The 21,880-nt window shown below is 39.9% G+C and overlaps 1 protein-coding gene across 1 annotated transcript; it reads left to right on the forward strand.

The window, feature by feature from the left end:
• Nucleotides 1-3,434: 3,434 nt before the first annotated feature.
• Nucleotides 3,435-19,531, forward strand: sec62 (SEC62 homolog, preprotein translocation factor). The gene is made up of 8 exons (XM_034183062.1): nt 3,435-3,521; nt 6,846-6,954; nt 12,764-12,869; nt 13,563-13,740; nt 14,577-14,672; nt 14,753-14,813; nt 14,893-15,012; nt 16,779-19,531. The coding sequence occupies exons 1-8, from the start codon at nt 3,486-3,488 to the stop codon at nt 17,309-17,311; spliced, it is 1,239 nt and encodes a 412-aa protein (XP_034038953.1). The 5' UTR covers nt 3,435-3,485; the 3' UTR covers nt 17,312-19,531.
• Nucleotides 19,532-21,880: the final 2,349 nt, after the last annotated feature.

Genomic DNA, 21,880 nt, shown 5'->3' on the forward strand with positions numbered 1-21,880 from the left:
AACCAGTCCCAACAGAAGACTGCCCCTCCCTGAGCCTGGTTCTGCTGGAGGTTTCTTCCTGTTAAAAGGGAGTTTTTCTTTCCCACTGTCGCCAAGTGCTTGCTCACAGGGGGTCGTTTTGACCGTTGGGGTTTTTCCGTAATTATTGTATGGCTTTGCCTTACAATATAAAGTGCCTTGGGGCAACTGTTTGTTGTGATTTGGCGCTATATAAATAAAATTGATTTGATTCGATTTGATTAACACTCAGCCTCGGCTCGTGTGTCATACATCACACTGACAAAGTGAGGAACCTTGGGGTAATTTTTGATCCTTCGTTGTCCTTTGGCCTCCACATTAGAAATATTACTAGGACTGCTTTCTTCCACTTGCGAAATATAGCGACGATTCGTCCCATCCTGTCTATGGCTGATGCCGAGACCCTGATCCATGCATTTATCTCTTCTAGATTGGACTACTGCAATGTTCTATTTTCTGGTTTACCGCAGTCTAGCATTAGGGGTCTCCACTTGGTTCAAAATGCTGCAGCCAGACTTTTGACACGAAGCAGAAAGTTCGACCACATTACACCCATTTTGGCATCCCTTCACTGGCTTCCTGTCCCAGTGAGATCAGATTTTAAGGTTCTGCTACTAACCTATAAAATTAATCATGGACTGGCACCTCCCTACCTAGCTGACCTAATTAAACCTTACGTACCAGCCCGGGCTTTACGTTCTCAGGGTGCAGGACTACTTTGTGTACCTAAGGTGAATAAGAAGTCTGCGGGTCACAGAGCTTTCTCTTATCGTGCCCCTGTTCTGTGGAATGATCTCCCTGTGTCAATAACACAGTCAGATTCTGTGGAGACTTTCAAGTCCAGACTTAAGATGCACTTAGTTTCCCTTTCATATGGCTCGCATACTGGTACAGTTTCATTTTACGCTTTTTACTCTTTTAATTCATTTATTAGTAATTGGAGGCGGCTGCGGCCTCAACTTTACCTAAATTCTGGGTCTTTTAGTGAAGTTTAGGGCTAGTGGCCGGCGATCACCTTAGTATTTCTCTGTTTTCTTGTTGTTTAATGCTGGCAAATTATACAGTATTTTTTTTTGTCTTTCTGATGCCTGATTCTGTTTTTTTCTCTCTCTTTAAGGTGCAGCTCCATCCAGAGATGGGAGTTGTATTCGTGTTGGCCATCCTCCTGTCCTGTGCGCCAATAGCATTTCTTGTATATTCGTCCATGAATTGTTCTGTGAATTGTTCTGTAATTCATGTTTGTAGCATGGCCCAAGCAGAAGGTCACCCCTTTGAGTCTGGTCTGCTTGAGGTTTCTTCCTCAGAGGGAGTTTTTCCTTACCACTGTTGCTCTGGGGGTTGGTAAGGTTAGACCTTACCTGTGTGAAGCGCTTTGAGGCAACTCTGTTGTGATTTGGCACTATATAAATGAAAATAAATTGAAATTGTGTGGAGCTTGCATGTTTCCCCCGTGTTTGTGTGGGTTCCCAGGCTTCCAAAGAAATGCAGGTTAGGTGGATTGGAAAATTTAAATTGTAAGTGTGGGTGTGAATGCAGGGGCACCGCCAGGGATTTTGGGCCCCAGGTAAAGAAATTTTGTTGGGCCACCCCATATTATTTTGTCAGTATTATAATTGTATTAGGGGCCTCTCTGGGCCCCTGGAATCCTTTTCCTTTATTCTCCCCTTTTCAGCACCCCTGTGTGAACGTGTCTGTTTGTCTATATGTGGCCCTGTGACAGACTGGCGTCCTGCCCAGGATGAACCCCGCCTCACACCCATTGACTGCTGGGATAGGCACCAGCTCTCTGTGACCCTTAATTGAAATAAGCAGTTGAAGATGAGTGAGTGAAACAAAATGTGCACTCCCTCTTAATTTGTGACATCTTTGGCATTGTGTTGTGGTGTAAAAAGTGAATGAGAACAAAAACAAAAGTGTTGTATTTTTTTTTTTTGTTTTGTTGAGTACCACACTGTGCTTACACTGTAAATAGTGTTAAATCAACTCTATCATAGTACAAATGAACTTGATCAACTTGATTGAAATCAATTTGGAGTGGCACTCTATGCACTCAGTGCAGAGTTAATTTAACTCTGCAAAATTTAATAGATAGTTAGAAGACTATCTTAAAAGGATATCAACAGAATTGGTTAAATTTAGCAGGGACCATATGGTCACTGTCATTACTAGCAGAGAACCACAGGGCTCTGTCTTGGGACCTTTGTTATTTTTAGTATTTATAAATAATTTTCCAGTAGTCATAAATATGCAATGTAAAGTTTTTGCAGATGATACGAAACTTTATCATCCGATTCTGTCACTGGTTGACTATTGCCATGTGCAGAATGATATTGACAACCTTTTAAAATAGTCTGATGAATGGTTATTGGGTTGTAGCAAGTGCAATGTTCTACATATAGGTAATAAAAATCCATGTTACCAGTATGAAATAAATGGAATTGTAATGGAAACTGTAAAGGAGGAGAATGATTTGGGTGTACTTGTAAATGACAAGTTCAATTTTTCTAAATATACTTGTATATGTAATGCAGCAGCCAAAGCAAATAGAATTTTGATTAAGATGATTAAGAGAACTTTTACCTATATTTCCAAAGAATCATTGATCTTGTATGAAAGTTATGTGAGACCTCATTAAAGCAGTGTCCAGCTTTGGTCCCCTCATCTTCAGAGAGACAAAAATGTACTGGAAAAAGTTCTTAGGAGGGCCACAAAAATTGTACAAGAATTGGTTGATTTACCATATGAGGAGATAGAAGAGTCTGTGGAGACCTGATTGAGGTTTATATGATGGTTTATGGTTTTGAAAATATCAGACCTGAAAATTTTTTTCCAAAATTGGGTTTATTAAGGTTTGAGAGATGCATGTTTGATATGCAAGATGCAGATATAACATATTTTTCACATAGAGTTGTAACTTTGTGGAATAGCCTCCCTCATCATGTGGTAAATGCTCCATATGTTAGTACTTGTAAAAAGTACTATGATAATTTTATGGTGTTTGATTTTTATTGTAATTGATTTTTTTTATGGTGTTTAATGACTGACTGTGCTACTTACGCGTTTTACACTGTTATTTATAAGTTTTACTGATTTTTTTTAAAATGAGTAATGATGTGTGCTATTATTGTATTTTTATACATGTTTATACGTCACACAATAAATTAATTATGAATTATATGCTCTCTGGGTCATTCTGAGATCCAGTAATGCATTCTCATTTGTAAGAATAACATCACACACATTAGAACTACAACTTATGATACAGGTCTTGCATAAATAGAATGTAACTACAGCGACGCCTTTAATGTGAGTGGTGATAAATGAAATTCAGATCACTACAATATGAATCTTGTGTTTCGACAATGAACCAGATTTCGGCACAATGCTCCATGAACAACAAATGAGATAGAACCTCGCGAGACCGATACAAGTGTTGAAGTGTCGGTGTCACGAGCTGCTGAGGGATCATGGCGGAGCGCAGGAGGCACAAGAAGCGGATTCAGGTAACATTGATTTTTCGAAAAATAAGTTTATCTGTTGAGTATCAAGGTCACCGCGTAAACACACGGGCGGGCGTTTGACGTGTTGGAGGATGTTTGTTAAACGGAACATGTTCGATGAAGCCCTTACATCACAGGCGATAGTGGAGAGCGAGCTAACGTTAGCTAGTTTTGCTAGCGAGCGACAACAAATGTTGAATTTAGCATTTGGTTCGGACATTTTTTTAACCTAATTTTTTTTTTATCTTCGCTATCATTAGCACACACGGTTTGTTGAGTACACAAATACTGTGGTGTTGGAAGTACTTGAGTTTTCATGCTTTGTGGCTGAGCTGCGTCAGCTTCCAGCAGACATGATGTTTACATAACGTTTTTAATTAAAGCGTCCACGGAGAGCATCAACAGCAGCTTCAGAGCCAGGCCCTGGTTTTTGGGGAGATGTATGTTAATGCAAGTTTGTCAGAAACCCACATAGCTGAATAGATATGAAACCCCCATTCTTAATAGTTTATTATTATTGGTCCTTCCCAAACACATGAACTCATTCGTTCGTCATCTCTGTCACAATTAAAAATCAAGTGATTATCTGAGTGACAGATTAGTCGATCAACAGAAAAAAAGTATTGTCAGCCACTTTAATGAGCAATGTATTGTTTGGGATAATATATCAATGTGCTCGTCAGTGGTCCTGCTTTGCAAGTATGAGAATCTGCTGCTTTTCTAATACAGTATTCCAATTTTAATTTAACCGTTTTTTAACCAGGGTAGTCCCATTGAGATCGAGACCTCTTTTGCAAGGGAGACCTGGGTAATTATAAAGTTTCCAATTCACCTAACCTGCATGTCTTTAAATGTGGGAGGAAACCGGAGCACCCGGAGGAAACCATGCAGACAAGGGGAGAACATGTAAACTCCACACAGAAAGGCCACAGGTGGGAATCAAACCCATGACCTTCTTGCTGTGAGGCAACAGTACTAACCACTAATTCACTGTGCTGCCAATGATGTAAGCCTTTATTTCCCCAGGTCTTATTTAGTCTAGAGATGGACTGGTCCATATTTTTTCAGTTCCCGTCTAATTCTGCTGCACAACTGCCAAAATAGATTAGTGTTGCACAATTCATCACAATTTTTTAGCTTATCCTGGGCCAAAGGCCAGATCTGCTTTCCCAAACTTCTGCAGCAAAGCAGCCAAACACCACCAGCGTTGGTGAGCGAAATGTTTTGATTACAACAAGATTTTCTTGAGTGAAGAGAACTTAATCCAACGAAAGCTGGCTTAAACTAGTGGACAGACGAGTGGTGAGAAAGAAGTGAATTTTCACCCAGAAAATACTATAAATAAGTCCCTTTGGCTGCTCCCTTGTTTGCACTCGGGGTCGCCACAGCAAATCCAAGGTAGATGTGCATGTTCAATTGGCACAGGTTTTACGCTGGATGCCCTTCCTGACACAACTCCACATTACATGGAGAAATGTGACGGGTGGGATTTGAACCCAGATCCTTCTGCACTGAAACCAAGCGCATTAACCACTTGGCCACCACCCCTGCACTCCCCCAGAAAATACTAATATAGTAATAATGGCACGTATCTGACAATGTTCACTAATGTTCACTGCTGGTATTCCTGTCCCCGCATTTGCAATACATCAGTGCTGAATGTGGCGAGTCATTAGCTCCCTGTTTTGTGCCACAGCTCAGAGTGCTTTTTCAACTGTTTGTGTCATCTCACTGTCTCAAAGCGTGGTGGTGATCTAACAAATGAGCAGCGTAAGGCGAGTTTTAGAAACATGTTTACATTTTGCTTTTCTTTTAAAGTCTGTCCGCAACATCTGGCTGTGTTAGTACAAAGCCAACAGAAGTAAAAAAAAAAAACAACAGCAGCACACCCACACTGGGTTAAAAAAACTAAACTAAACTAAAGCTTTGCTCCCTCCAGAATACACACTCTTTCTGAGGATGGCACAAGATGTTATGCCATGAATTGTATTGATTTGCACCTGTAAGTACTTATCAGTATTGAAAGTCCCAGTGACACTAGTGATAGAAAGAGCAAATGGATTAGTTATGTATTTAAATAGGATGCATCTGAAAAGTATTCATGGCGCTTCACTTTTTCCACATTTTATGTTACAGCCTTATTCTGAATTGGAGTAATTTTTTTCCCTTAAAATTATGCTTACAGCATCCACTAATGACAACATGAAAAAGTTTTTTTTTGTTTGTTTTAATTTTTGCAAATGTATTAAAAAACTAAGAATCACATAAGTATTCTCACCCTTTGCTAAGTACTTTGATGCACTTTTGGCAGCAATTACAGCCTCAAGTCTCCTTGAATATGATGCCACAAGCTTGGTGCACCTATCTTTGGGGAGTTTTCCCCATTCCTCTTTGCAGCACCTCTCAAGCTCCATCAGGATCAATGGGGAGCATCGGTGCACAGCCATTTTCAAATCTCTGTACAGATGTACAATCGGATTCAGGTCTGGGCTCTGGCTGGGGCACTCAAGGACATTCACAGAGCTGTCCTGAAGGCACTCCTTTGATATCTTGGCTGTGTGCTTAGGGTCATTGTCCTGCTGAAAAATTAACCGTTTGCCCAGTCTGAGGTCAAGAGTACTCCGGGGCAGGTTTTCATCCAGGATGTCCCTGTACATTGCTGCATTCATCTTTTCCTCAATCCTGACTAGTCTCCCAGTTCCCAATGAAAAGTGATTTATCCTATAAATATGGTCAAATACACTTTTCGGTTGTTTTGAAAAACCAACAGTCAGAACCCCAAAAATATTAAGTTTGTTGTGATATTAAACAGAAAAAGCAGCAAATTCTCCACGTCTTCGGAGATGGAACCCGCTGGTTATGCAGTGACTCTGCCCATTAACTAAACCTTTAAGTAACTAATTCTTTGAAGACAGTTGTATTTGATCATGTTTGACTGTGCTTCTATATTATTATTATTGTTATTATTACTATTATTGTTTTACCATGGGTATGCTATGTGGATGTCTGGCTTCCAGATAACCATTCCTGCAATTTGCGTTTACTCTGCTGTGTGCTTGATGACTGCATCTCTAAAACAAGGACTTGTTTGAGGGACTCATGTTGCTGGCCAGAGCCCGTGGGAGAGGATAAAGCTGCACTGAATCTCATTGTGCTGAGGTTCTCATTCTTCCTGTGTTGGCATGTGGCTCATTGCTGCCAGCAGTGCAAATGTTGTGAGAATCTGTATGAGATATTTGAAAGATTTAGAAACGGGCTCTTGTCCAAGTACATGGATTGTCACTGATTTTGGTTTTCTGCCTCTTTGTGTGTGTGTATTGCCCCCAGGAGGTGAGCGAGCCCACTAAAGAGGAGAAGGCGGTGGCCAAGTACCTCCGTTTCAACTGCCCCACCAAGTCCACGAACATGATGGGCCATCGAGTCGACTACTTTATTGGTTAGTACTTGGATTCGCATTATGTTGAACTATTCCACAAAAATGCAGTATTTACGGCACTTTGCTCCAGTTTTTACTAGGGGCCTTGACTGGATCATAATATTTTTGAAGTACTCGTGTAAGACGTTCGGTACGCCTACTGGTAATCCTGTCCCCATATTTTTTGGTATATCACCGCTGGATGTGGTGAGCCGTTAGTCTGCTGCTTCTGTAGCAGCTCTGAGTTGTAAAAACAATTTGCGTTATCTCACAGCACCGTGGCAACACAATGAACAACAGCAGCACACCTGCGGCTAGTGTTTTAAACATATTATGATTTATTTTCTGTCAAAGTCTGTGTGCATCCTCTCGCTGTTAGCGCAGAGCCAACAGCAGCTATAAACGGGAAAAAAGAACTTGCTTTGCTTTTTTTTTTTTTTAAAGCGGTGTCTAAGCTAGGGCATAACTGGGCCTGTTTGGGGTTCTAGCTTTAAAATAAGGTCTATTAGGGTTAGCAAAGCCATAAATATAAAAATGATTTAGGATCTTGGGGTTAGTACTCTTATCAAACAAGCATGTAGGTTGTGATGTCAGTTTGGGATAGGGTAACAGTGAAAATGTGCAAAAGAAAATACTAATATAACACACAATAAGTAATATAAAGTATTAAAAAAGCTGGGTGTTATACAGCAACACCACACACTATAATATACAGTAGTGTTCAGAATAATAGTAGTGCTATGTGACTAAAAAGATTAGTCCAGGTTTTGAGTATATTTCTTATTGTTACATGGGAAACAAGGTACCAGTAGATTCTCACAAATCCAACAAGAGCAAGCATTCATGATATGCACACTCTTAAGGCTATGAAATTGGGCTATTAGTAAAAAAAAAGTACAAAAGGGGGTGTTCACAATAATAGCATCTGCTGTTGACGCCACAAACTCAAAACTATTATGTTCAAACTGCTTTTTTTTAGCAATCCTGTGAATCACTAAACTAGTATTTAGTTGTATAACCACAGTTTTTCATGATGTCTTCATATCTGCGAGGCATTAATTTTGTTGGTTTGGAACCAAGATTTTGCTCGTTATTAGTGTGCTTGGGGTCATTGTCTTGTTGAAACACCCATTTCAAGGGCATGTCCTCTTCAGCATAAGGCAACATGACCTCTTCAAGTATTTTGACATATCCAAACTGATCCATGATACCTGGTATGCAGTATATAGGCCCATCACCATAGTAGGAGAAACATGCCCATATCATGATGCTTGCACCACCATGCTTCACTGTCTTCACTGTGAACTCTGGCTTGAATTCAGAGTTTGGGGGTCGTCTCACAAACTGTCTGCGGCCCTTGGACCCAAAAAGAACAATTTTACTCTCATCAGTCCACAAAATATTCCTCCATTTCTCTTTAGGCCAGTTGATGTGTTCTTTGGCACATTGTAACCTCTTCTGCATGTCTTTTATTTAACAGAGGGACTTTGCGGGGGATTCTTGCAAATAAATTAGCTTCACACAGGCATCTTCTGTCACAGCACTTACAGGTAACTCCAGACTGCCTTTGATCATCCTGGAGCTGATCGATGGGTGAGCCTTTGCCATTCTGGTTATTCTTCTGTCCATTTTGATGGTTGTTTTCCGTTTTCTTCCACACGTCTCTGGTTTTTTGTCCATTTTAAAGCATTGGAGATCATTGTAGATGAACAGCCTATAATTTTTTGCACCTGCATGTAAGTTTTCCCCTCTCCAATCAACTTTTTAATCAGACTATGCTGTTCTTCTGAACAATGTCCTGAACGTCCCATTTCCCTCAGGCTTTGAAAGAGAAAAGCATGTTCAACAGGTGCTGGCTTCATCCTTAAATAGGGGACACCCGATTCACACCTGTTTGTTCCACAAAATTGAAGAACTCACTGACTGAATGCCACACTACTATTATTGTGAACACCCCCTTTTCTACTTTTTTTTTTTTTTTTTTTTTTTTTTTTTTTTACTAATAGCCCAATTTCATAGCCTTAAGAGTGTGCATATCATGAATGCTTGGTCTTGTTGGATTTGTGAGAATCTACTGAATCTACTGGTACCTTGTTTCCCATGTAACAATAAGAAATATACTCAAAACCTGGATTAATCTTTATAGTCACATAGCACTACTATTATTCTGAACACTTCTGTATGAATGAATTTACATAAAATTTATATAAGCAGTACCGAGCACATAAATGTATCGATGTTGTGATGTGCATTGTGTTTTCACGTTTTGTGAAATGATATTCACCTTATTCAGGAAGTCAGGGTGGGCAACTCCATTTTGTCAAACAACTTCCGGTTTGCCACTGCATCTAATGATTAGGTACGTGGGAACATAGTACGCTAGAAGTGTCCAAACATGAGCAGCATTAATTGTTCAATTCGTGGGTGCCACAACAGCTGGAAGAAGAGGAAACTATTACTTTCAGAACAATGTTTTGAACATGGATAGGAGGGGATCTGAGTGCTGTAGATGAGCATTTAACTTGTTCCCTCCGCTATCGAAAGATGAGGATCTCCAGTGCTGGCTAAAGGCGCTGAATTTGAAAAATCCACCCAAATGTCCCTATGTCTGTTCTTTCCATTTTGTGGAGAAAAAAAACCCAAACCACTGGATCCTTACCCAGAGAAATGGTTGGACTACAACACTCCGTTGAAGAAACCACAGCGGTTGCTAGAGAGACAAATGGATAAGCTGTGTTTTTAGCATTAGCTGCTATCTAATTTATCCATTTTCTGGCATTTGATACAACCAAGCACTGTGTGAAATAACACCATACGAATATTAACGTTACATAATCTTGGCATTACGGTGGTACTACTTGTCAGGTAGTATTTTAACTTGATTCAAGGAGATATTAATAGGCTTCGGTGCTTTTATTTTATATATATATATATATATATATATATATGTATGTATGTATGTATGTATGTATGTATACAACCCCTGGCAAAAATTATGGAATCAACAGCCTCGGAGGATGTTCATTCAGTTGTTATTTTTGTAGAAAAAAAGCAGATCACAGACATGACACAAAACTAAAGTAATTTCAAATGGCAACTTTCTGTCTTTAAGAAACACTATAAGAAATCAGGAAAAAAATTTGTGGCAGTCAGTAACAGTTACTTTTTTAGACCAAACAGAGGGAAAAAATATGGAATCACTCAATTCTGAGGAAAAAATTATGGAATCATGAAAAACAAAAGAACGCTCCAACACATCACTAGTATTTTGTTGCACCACCTCTGGCTTTTATAACAGCTTGCAGTCTCTGATCAGCTTTGCAGGTTGGAGCCTTGTCATGGACCATTTTCTTCAACTTCCACCAAAGATTTTCAATTGGATTAAGATCCGGACCATTTGCAGGCCATGACATTGACCCTATGTGTCTTTTTGCAAGGAATGTTTTCACAGTTTTGCTCTATGGCAAGATGCATTATCATCTTGAAAAATGATTTCATCATCCCCAAACATCCTTTCAATTGATGGGATAAGAAAAGTGTCCAAAGTATCAACGTAAACTTGTGCATTTATTGATGATGTAATGACAGCCATCTCCCCAGTGCCTTTACCTGACATGCAGCCCCATATCATCAATGACTGTGGAAATTTACATGTTCTCTTCAGGCAGTCATCTTTATAAATTTCATTGGAACGGCACCAAACAAAAGTTCCAGCATCATCACCTTGCCCAATGCAGATTCGAGATTCATCACTGAATATGACTTTCATCCAGTCATCCACAGTCCACGATTGCTTTTCCTTAGTCCATTGTAACCTTGTTTTTTTCTGTTTAGGTGTTAATGATGGCTTTCGTTTAGCTTTTCTGTATGTAAATCCCATTTCCTTTAGGTGGTTTCTTACAGTTCGGGCACAGACGTTGACTCCAGTTTCCTCCCATTCGTTCCTCATTTGTTTTGTTGTGCATTTTCGATTTTTGAGACATATTGCTTTAAGTTTTCTGTCTTGATGCTTTGATGTCTTCCTTGGTCTACCAGTATGTTTGCCTTTAACAACCTTCCCATGTTGTTTGTATTTGATCCAGAGTTTAGACACAGCTGACTGTGAACAACCAACATCTTTTGCAACATTGCGTGATGATTTACCCTCTTTAAGAGTTTGATAATCCTCTCCTTTGTTTCAATTGACATCTCTCGTGTTGGAGCCATGATTCATGTCAGTCCACTTGGTGCAACAGCTCTCCAAGGTGTGATCACTCCTTTTTAGATGCAGACTAACGAGCAGATCTGATTTGATGCAGGTGTTAGTTTTGGGGATGAAAATTTACAGGGTGATTCCATAATTTATTCCTCAGAATTGAGTGAGTCCATATTTTTTTTCCCTCTGCTTGGTCTAAAAAAGTAACAGTTACTGACTGCCACAATTTTTTTTTCTTGATTTCTTATAGTGTTTCTTAAAGCCAGAAAGTTGCCATTTGAAATGACTTTAGTTTTGTATCATGTCTGTGATCTGCTTTTTTTTCTACAAAATTAAACAACTGAATGAACATCCTCCGAGGCTGGTGATTCCATAATTTTTGCCAGGGGTTTTGTGTGTGTGTGTGTGTGTGTGTCCTGGTAGTCAGGAGGCTATTGGTCACCAGATATACGTGTGTATGTGTATACACACACACACACACTCTCTATCATTTCATTGTTGCCAGAAATGTTCTGAGAAATTACATGAATATGCTGCATTATGTTTACTGATTAAAACTTACAGCAGCTTGGTTGTGAAAACCATCAGTTCTTCAATACATTTATTGACTTTTCAGCCTCAGGGCCTGTGTAGGACTCGTTTTCTTTCTCTTTATAAATGTGTGCCATACAACAATTTTTTATTTTTTTTATTTTTTTTTTTTTTTAAATCTGGTTATTTGACACAGAAACACAGGATGGAATATGGCATCACATGCCTGAGAGTGAAAAGAAGCAGATGTGACAAGCATTTCCATGATGAGACAAAAAGACAAGTGGTTTTTGTTTATCCTATCTAGTTATCATCAGACACATCTCAGGTGTGAATGGAGTTCGTTCTCTCTTGCTGCTCTCTCATTCTGTCGTGCAGAATAGGAGCATTCACTTAATTCATTTGTACAATGCCAAATCACAACACAAGTTGCCTCAAGGTGCTGTACACATGTAAGCTTTGTAAAATACCCCCAACAAATGTTTTGCTGTAGTTGCAAATGTAAAGCTGATCATATTTGCCTCACAACCAATGGGGAAACACTGTTTACACGAGTTCTTGCTTGTTTGGTTTTCCAGCTATCGACATAAAACTGTATGTGCTGACTGAAGAAGAAGCGGCCATGTGTTGTGAGCTCCAGGGGTCACTAACTCTGCTTCTGGAGGTCACCGCCTTGCATGATTTCCAACACGACCCACTGCTAATTAGTGAACTCAGGAGTGGTCAGAGTTAGGAAACTGTGGTTGCAGAAGGTAGACACGCAGGTCAGACGCAGGGTTGGTGACCTCTGCTGTGGTTTGTACTCTTCCTGCAACATTTCTGCTTTCATCTGATGTCAGACGTGAAGGACCACGGCGTCATAAATATGCAAAGTCATTGTATGCTTTTGTAATTGCTAATTTCTCCTGTTTATTCAAGTACTGAACATTGAGGATCTAACTGTGTACTGTCTCACATTTGTAATTCACTGCAGTTGTTTTGCACAGATTGTGAATTATTCACTCAGGAAACCTGATAAATATTGTGAATTGAGTTCAGGAGGATGCGTGGTGTTGTGATACGGGAGTGTTAACAGACTGTGTGATGTTTGTGTTCTTTCTTCAGCTTCCAAGGCGGTGGACTGTCTACTGGACTCCAAGTGGGCCAAAGCTAAGAAGGGAGAAGAGGCTGTCTTCACCACCAGGGAGTCTGTGGTCGATTACTGTAACAGGTTGGCTTTCTACAATAACAGAAAAACATGTAAAACAAGAGCAGCCAGATATTTCTGACGTCTGCCAAGGGTTGATGAGGACTCAAGATAAAAGATATGTGATTCACTTCATGACCTGGACTTTACCTGGGTCTGGATTCCACAACACAATGCACTAAGTTATAATTAGAAAGATACTCAACATATTTATACAGATTATTAATTAATACTGAATGAATGAATAAAATACAGTGGTACTTTCTTCAAGCTAACAATGACCATCTGTTATAGTATTCACAATAATTCCAATATTGACTTATCATATGATATATGGAGTCACTTTTTTTTTCTGGCCTTGATATTGGCCAGTTGTTTTATTTGTTGACATAAGTGTCACCAATGTGATGCCAGAATAAGGAGCCTTTTCCACTGCTGCCATTATAAGAGTAGGGCGCCATGCCTGAACATTACAGCAGATTCAGCTGAAGAAAAAAAGATGAAATGTTTAATGAATAAACTTGTCAAGCTGTTCAACTAATGAAAATGAAGTTGGAGTAAACTTCTTTCCAGCCTTGCAGGGACTTAAGATCACAGGCAAAATGGGATGAAGTCTTTTGTGTGCACTTGAGATGTTTTCAAACCTGTAATGAGATGAACTGAGTTAGTGTTCACTGTCAGATTTTGTAACTGCTTGTTGTTCACCTCCTTCTACAGACTCCTGAAGAAGCAGTTCTTCCATCGCGCTCTCAAAGTGATGAAGAAAAAACCTGAGAAAGACACCAAGAAGGAGAAGGAGAAAGTCAAGTGTGACAGCACTAAGGAGGAGGAGAAAAAAGGGAAGAAGGAGAAGAAGAAGGAGCCTGAGGCCAGTGAAGCCAAGAAAGAGAAGAGTGTATGTGACTGCCCCCTACTGCGGACACAGAGATAGAAAACCAGGGATAATAAAACAAAAGCTAAAATGTCACACATTAATTAAGAGGGTGAAATATAATCATATAAAAACTGATTTCAGAGCAGCACTTGGCTGAAAATGCACCTGGTTCCAAGTCACTGAGGTTTATTGGATTGTTGCACTACTTGATCCAAAATAAGGTCCGAGTGTAACGCTGACTGACTACAGTTTACCATGTTCTCAGTTTAATTAGTGACCAGTCAGCTGACCTGATCGGCCTCTTAACCCGACAGTAAATATTGACTTAGCTGCATTTACATGTTGACAGTAGAAAAACCTTCACACCAGCTGTTGCAGAATTATTGTCACCTGCAGTGAAGCGCACTCATTTTGCAATGTTGAAATGGACAAAAATGTACATTTTGCACAATATATTAAAACAGGAAGGTGTAGCCCAGAGTGTTGTTTAAAAGTCAGGTTTTTTTTTTTTTAAGGTACAGTTCCTGTTAATCTGATCATTTTTAACTATTGACGGTGCACACCATTGGCTCTCAGTGCCAGTGCAACATGTGGTTTATTGTTTGGGTTTGTATTGTTTGTACTCTGCAGGTTCAAGTGCACAGAGGCGAAACGCTTCATGTTTCATGTTTGTTTTTTTATTGATTAATGGCAGACTGCTAACTTAATGAAAATTTAGAATATCAGTTTATTGTGCTTCACATTTGATGTCTGGTACAGAATACAACTTTGTAAAGTTTAAGTCCATTGCTTTGAGTAATAACTCTTACAGTTGTCACATGGATTATTTATTTATTTAAAAACAATCAATATTTCAGGATGATAGCCCTGGAACACCCAAGAAGAAAAAAGAGGTGAAGAAGAAGTTTAAATTGGAGCCCCACGAGGACCAGCTGTTCCTTGACGGGAATGAGGTGAGCTGGCGTGAAGGCGGGCACATACCGGATCAGTGATTGGGACACAACAAAAACATAAACCCTGTGTTTTTCTGTAGGTGTATGTGTGGATTTACGATCCTGTACATTTCAAAACATTTGCAATGGGCCTGATACTTGGTGAGTGACAAGCACAGACCTGTTTAAACGGCAATTTATCAGTTAAAGAAAACGGCTTTTGTTTGTTGATTATTTTTAGTCATTGCGGTGATCGCAGCCACCCTGTTCCCACTGTGGCCTGCAGAGATGCGTGTGGGCGTGTACTATCTTAGTGTTGCCGCCGGGTGCTTCGTGGCCAGCATTTTACTTCTTGCTGTTGGTGAGTACGAGTAACATTGATGTAGATAAAAATGCTGGGACAATCTCCTGACAGATGTCTCAACTAAAGAATGCTTTTATTTATGGAAAAAAGTGTTTCTATTTTTAAGAAATAAAAAAAAGCTTTTTTCCACATTGTCATTATGGGGTATTGTGTGTAGAATTTTGAGGAAAAGTATTTCATCTATTTTGTAATAATGCTGTAACAACAAAATGTGAAAAAGGTGAAGCACTATGAATCCTTTCTGGATGCACTGTATGTATGTATGAATGGATGTGTGTTATGCCGCATTTACACCGGACGCCAGGCGACGCACAAATTTGCATCCCTCGCCTGGTGATGGACGCGCCATCGCCTGGTGTGTCGCTCTCCTTGAGCCGCGTTCACACCGGACGCCACAAATTCATCATTTCGTCTGGATGACGGCCACTTTCAGCAGTACTTCAAACTCTCCAGGATCCAGTTTGAGGACCTCCTGTCCCGTTTGCGCACGCGCATGTGAACAAAGAAAAAAAAAAAAAACTGGCTGCTGCTGCAGTTCCTTGCTCTCCTCTCTAACTCTGTCATAACTGTGTTATAAACCAGCCACCATTTGTTTTATTATACACCTATGTAGTTATCTTCACGGACGATATGAACAAAGAAAAGAAAAAACAGGGTGCTGCTGCAGTTCATAATTGTGTTAAATAAAGGACAAAAGGGACATAAGTCTTGCTCACAGGCTGTTTGCCAGAGACAGGACATGTCCACATCAAGTATAAACTCCAGACATCTCCACGTCACTACATATCCAGTCCCTGATTGGTCATCGCGGCACAAGATGAAAAACTTCAGATTTTTCAACTTGGAGAAGAGGGCGACACGATGCAACGCGATATCACGCCAATCGCTTTATTTGCGTCGCTTGATTCGCATCCATCGCGTCACATTGTGTGGCTTGAACTTTTGTGGCGCCACAACGCGTCCTTCCATAGGGATTACATGGCAACCTGTCGCCGCTGTCGCTCGCGTGGCGCCCGGTGTGAACGCATCATTAGGACATCAGAAAACAGACATTCAGGCTTTTTACATTACAATTTCTAAAATTATGCACTCTGTGAAATGTAACCTCTGCGTCATTAATTAAAAAGTGATGGTGTGAATAAGTAAGTGCACTCTTTATTATAATGTATAAAAGCATCACTTTTACATCCAGTCTTCTTCAGACAAGACAGGAGATGAACACATGAACATTTCCAAACCACTGATTGTGTCTTGGACTTTGTGTACATCAAAGAAACACAGTATAACACTCTATGGTAAATCTGTGCGGAGCAGATGGTTCTGAAAAACTGACTGTGCAAGAAGGGAAATGAGGAAAGCCACCAATACACCCAGACAACCCTGAAGAAGTTACAGGCTTCTGTGGCTGTAATTGATGAAATTGTACACAGTGCAAGTTTTGCATTTTGCATCATCTCTCACAGTTTCATAGTGGAGTTGAGCAAAGAAGAATTTTCTTTTAACAAAACATCAAATCTAGGCTTGTACCTCCGATATGCCTTCTGTCAAATTGTAGCTGAAATTTCAAGTTTCCTTAAAAAAAACTGATGATGCAAAACGTGCACTGTGCTCAGTTTCTTCAGTTTAGGTCAAAGGTATAAACTGGTTATGTATTATCTTTTCAGAATATAAATATCAGCTATTTAGTATCTTTACCATTTATAAGTTTCAAGAGCATTAAGAAGCTCTTGTACAGTAAGAATGACCGCCTGTTCTCCCCTCAGCTCGCTGCATCCTCTTCCTGCTCATCTGGCTGGTGACAGGCGGACGCCACCACTTCTGGTTCCTGCCCAACCTGACGGCAGACGTCGGCTTCATCGACTCCTTCAGACCGCTCTACACGCACGAGTACAAGGGTCCACGCTCAACTTCCAAAAAGGCCTCAGACAAGGCAGATGACAAGGACAACAGCGCCTCCACCAAAGCCCAGAAGTCCGACAGTGACGAGAGGTCGGACAGCGAGAAGAAAGATGGAGATGAGGAGGAGGAGGAGGAGGAAGAGGAAGAGATTAAAGATGTGGGGCCAGAGGAGAATAAAAACAACGGAGGAGCAGAGCGTCAGTCAGACACAGACAGCGACCGCAGGGAGGACGACGGCTCGCAGCACAGCAACGGAAACGACTTTGAGATGATTACCAGAGAAGAGCTGGAGCAACACACAGAAGAGGATGAGGAGGAGGAAGAGGAAGATGAGACAACACAAGAGAGGAAAGCAGAAGGTGGGAATGAGGCAAGGCCCCAGACTGCTGAAACATAAACTCTAGATTTTTTTTTTTTTTTTTTTGTCTTTTGTGTCCTTCCCTCCCGCCCTACTGTGATCCAGGACCTGCCTCTCCACTCCAACCTGGGCCATGGAGAGGGTCCAGTTCTTTTTTTGTTAAGATCTTCCATTAAGCAGTACCGACAGACACACCTGTGAAAAAGTAAACTGCTAAGACAAAGGACAACAAACCACCTCCTGGTGGATGTGATTCCTCCCTTCAAATGTCATTTATGTTCAAATTGCTGCCCCACGTTTGCCTGAGGAAATTATCAGAAAAAACAGGTTTGGTTCCCACCTGTCAGACCAACAAAAGCCACAGTGGAGAGTTTGTTTAAATTGTCACCAGAGTTGCTTTTATATGCAATTTCACCTTGAAATGACATGATGTTCCCATTTCTTTGTTTCCTTTAGATGAAGTTTGGTTCTCATCATGTATGTGTTTACATGAAAAGTCATGAAAGTTGGTAGAGGGTTGAAGAACCCTTTAAACCTTGTCTATCCAGATCCCAGGGCTGATCGGGTCATGGAAAATTATTTTCAGATATGGCTGTCACTTAATTTTGATTTTCTACAATATTAATGCGCCAATATTCATGGGAAAAATCATGCATATGATTTTATATCTTTAGATGTACTTTGGTCTACATCCAAATAAGGATCCGGGTCTGGTGGCCACAAATGTATTGTCCAGTAGAGCGGGTAAACAATTGGATTTGTTTTTCTTTCTTTTCTATCAGCTCTGAAACAATTTAACTCTCACAGCACACTGAATGCCAGTACCTCTGATGGCTTTCTTGGGCAGCACATGGACACCAGAACTAAATCCAGATGGACCAAATCCTGTAGTTTCTTCAAAGAAGCTGAAATTGCAGACAGGGGGTACTTGGCTTTTTGCGATACTATGATTCTGAAGTACTTGTAGTTAACTTGGGACCCATTGAGTGTCAATCTGAGCATCTGGGACACAGCTGGCATACTTAATTTTCATTGTTCCAGAATAACACAGCATTGTTGTGCAACTGAAGCTTGAAAAGCTCTTTTTGAAGTATCTGAAGAAACAACCAGGTGATGCAAACTCTAGTGCCAAACAGTTAATGCATGCTGAAGTAATGTGGAGGTCAGAGCTGTGGTACATCTCTTCATTCTTTTTCTATCTGTGTCTAGTGTCAAATTCCAAGTATTCTTTAAAAAAAAAAAAAACGAAAAGCACATCAGATTATTGTCAAGCTAAACAAAGAGATTTGAAACCCTTTAAAGGTGTCGAGTCGACTGAGATTTGCAAAAAAAAACCCAAAAAAAAACAATGTCCTGGACAACAGCCGAGTGTCTTGAATGTAACTGACCAGCTTCACTGGAGTCCACTTGACCTCGACAGAGTTACGTTCTCAGTCGAAGCCCAGCCACTGCCCTGCGGACAGGTAGCGCCCTCTGCAGGGCCCCCGAGGCTGCATTATTTTCCAGTTCGACGTGTTTTAGGACCTAAGCTAAATTTAGGTGCTCCTTTTAGACAAAGCAAGGATTATATTTAAATATAAAAACAAATGTATCATTTATATATGGATTCTATTGTTAAATCAAAACTATATGCATACTTAACAGTCCAAGAAATTATTAAAAGAAAAAAGATTAATTACTTAATTTTGCTTTATACACATACACACACACATATATATATATATATATATATATATATACTTCTTATTCCCCAGAATGGTTAATTTTAGGTTTTACGTATATGATTAGTTAGAATGAGCGACGGATACTTTTTGTTTTTCGTGTAGTGATGAGTGTGTCAATTGGTTTGTTGTGTGTTTATCTGAAAGCTGTCATTACGCCAACGTAACAGGAGACACCTGCTGCTCCCCCTGTTATTCTGACATGACACCTTTCGCAAACTCCGGTTTGCTCAAAAACAAAGAGCACCTAGCTACTTGCGTGTGGGTCATAGTTTATCGCTAGCTGTTATTTCCTGTAATTCCACTGCAATCTGCAGCTCTTTGTCCAGTTTACACACCATTGCTTTGGTTTTTTTAATTCAAAGTGTCTCTCAGTTGGCACAAGCTGTCACTCGCCGTGCTCCTCATGTTGGCGTGACTCGTTCAAAGAAAAAATCTTGTTACGCAATATCGACCTGTTGTATAGTGTAGTATTAATCTTATGCTGCTGCTTCATGTCGCACATTTCTGGGGGAAAAAGTGAAATTGTAAACCTTTGTCTTTATCTCTGGTGGAAATGGTGTCTTTTGATCGCCTAGTTGTCCATATCTGGAACAGTACCATTCTGAAGACTGTCTCATGCAATACTGGAGTATAATTTAATAAATCTGATGTCTGGAAATCTTATTGCAATAAAAAAAATGTATACAAAGCATGTGTTTATTTTTCCTAACACTAAACTCAATGACCTGTTTATTAGCCACACCTGTGCTTCTAACAAACGCATCACTTTCAGTGGTATGAAACGGGCGCAAAATAGCGATCAGTATGTTTGTCGGTCCAGCCATTTGTTTACTTGTTAGTGTGATATCTCAGGTGACCAATTTCATTCATATTTATTACCATAAGTAATACATTTTTCCAACATGTAACCTGTTTAGAAGCTGTATAACTGATGATGCAGCAGACTAAAGTTGCACAATGCAGTTTCACTGAACAGCCACAAAAGTTAACACCTTCAGGATAATCTTGGTGGCTTAGTCTCTTTCTTGCAGTTTCTCAGTATTTCAGAACTGCTTACTGCAGGCAGATTTACCATATAGGGCCATACCGTTTGTTTACATTTCTTAGTAACGACATAAAGCCCAAGACATAGTAACTTGGAAATTTTCATGCATCTAATGCACAATTACTCAAACTCCGCTAATTTAGTTACTGTGTACAAAGTTGTATAATTCCGAAATGGTTAATGCCAAATTTTCCAAATACTACTAAATTTAAGTGTAAAGTCTCCACTAAAAGCACATTTCATTTTCTAGAGCATCTGGAAAAAATTGGGATATTTGGGGTCTAGACTTTTACATGTATCTGCAACACAAGGTGGCGCCAAATCTCCATAAAACAAAAACGCAGCTACATGGCTGCATGATGAAGAAAGCCTCAAAAGGAGGACAAGTTAACCAGAAACAGTGGTTATGATTCATGGCGACAAAATACAGCAGTCATTAAACAACTCAAGTACAACCCCTGGCAAAAATTATGGAATCACCAGCCTCGGAGGACGTTCATTCAGTTGTTTAATTTTGTAGAAAAAAAAGCAGATCACAGACATGACACAAAACTAAAGTCATTTCAAATGGCAAATTGTAGCAGTCAGTAACGGTTACTTTTTTTAGACCAAGCAGAGAAAAAAATTATGGAATCATGAAAAACAAAACGCACCACCTCTGGCTTTTATAACAGCTTGCAGTCTCTGAGGCATGGACTTAATGAGTGACAAACAGTACTCTTCACCAATCTGGCTCCAACTTTCTCTGATTGCTGTTGCCAGATCAGCTTTGCAGGTTGGAGCCTTGTCATGGACCATTTCCTTCAACTTCAACCAAAGATTTTCAATTGGATTAAGATCCAGACTATTTGCAGGCCATGACATTGACCCTGTGTGTCTTTTTGCAAGGAATGTTTTCACAGTTTTTGCTCTATGGCAAGATGCATTATCATCTTGAAAAATATCATCCCCAAACATCCTTTCAATTGATGGGATAAGAAAAGTGTCCAAAATATCAACGTAAACTTGTGCATTTATTGATGATGTAATGACAGCCATCTCCTCAGTGCCTTTACCTGACATGCAGCCCCATATCATCAATGACTGTGGAAATTTACATGTTCTCTTCAGGCAGTCATCTTTATAAATCTCACTGGAACGGCAACAAAAGTTCCAGCATCATCACTTTGCCCAATGCAGATTCGAGATTCATCACTGAATATGACTTTCATCCAGTCATCCACAGTCCACGATTGCTTTTCCTTATCCCATTGTAATGTTGTTTTTTTCTGTTTAGGTGTTAATGATGGCTTTCCTTTAGCTTTTCTGTATGTAAATCCCATTTCCTTTAGGCGGTTTCTTACAGTTCGGTCACAGACGTTGACTCCAGTTTCCTCCCATTTGTTCCTCATTTGTTTTGTTGTGCGTTTTCGATTTTTGAGACATACTGCTTTAAGTTTTCTGTCTTGACGCTTTGTCTTCCTTGGTCTACCAGTATGTTTGCCTTTAACAACCTTCCCATGTTGTTTGTATTTGGTCCAGAGTTCAGACACAGCTGACTGTGAACAACCAACTTTGCAACATTGCGTGATGATTTACCCTCTTTTAAGAGTTTGATAATCCTCTCTTTTGTTTCAATTGACATCTCTCGTGTTGGAGCCATGATTCATGTCAGTCCACTTGGTGCAACAGCTCTCCAAGGTGTGATCACTCCTTTTTAGATGCAGACTAACGAGCAGATCTGATTTGATGCAGGTGTTAGTTTTGGGGATGAAAATTTACAGGGTGATTCCATAATTTATTCCTCAGAATTGAGTGAGTCCATATTTTTTTCCCTCTGCTTGGTCTAAAAAAGTAACC

This window comes from Thalassophryne amazonica, chromosome 12 (genome assembly GCF_902500255.1).
Source record: "Thalassophryne amazonica chromosome 12, fThaAma1.1, whole genome shotgun sequence".
Lineage (NCBI taxonomy): Eukaryota > Metazoa > Chordata > Actinopteri > Batrachoidiformes > Batrachoididae > Thalassophryne > Thalassophryne amazonica.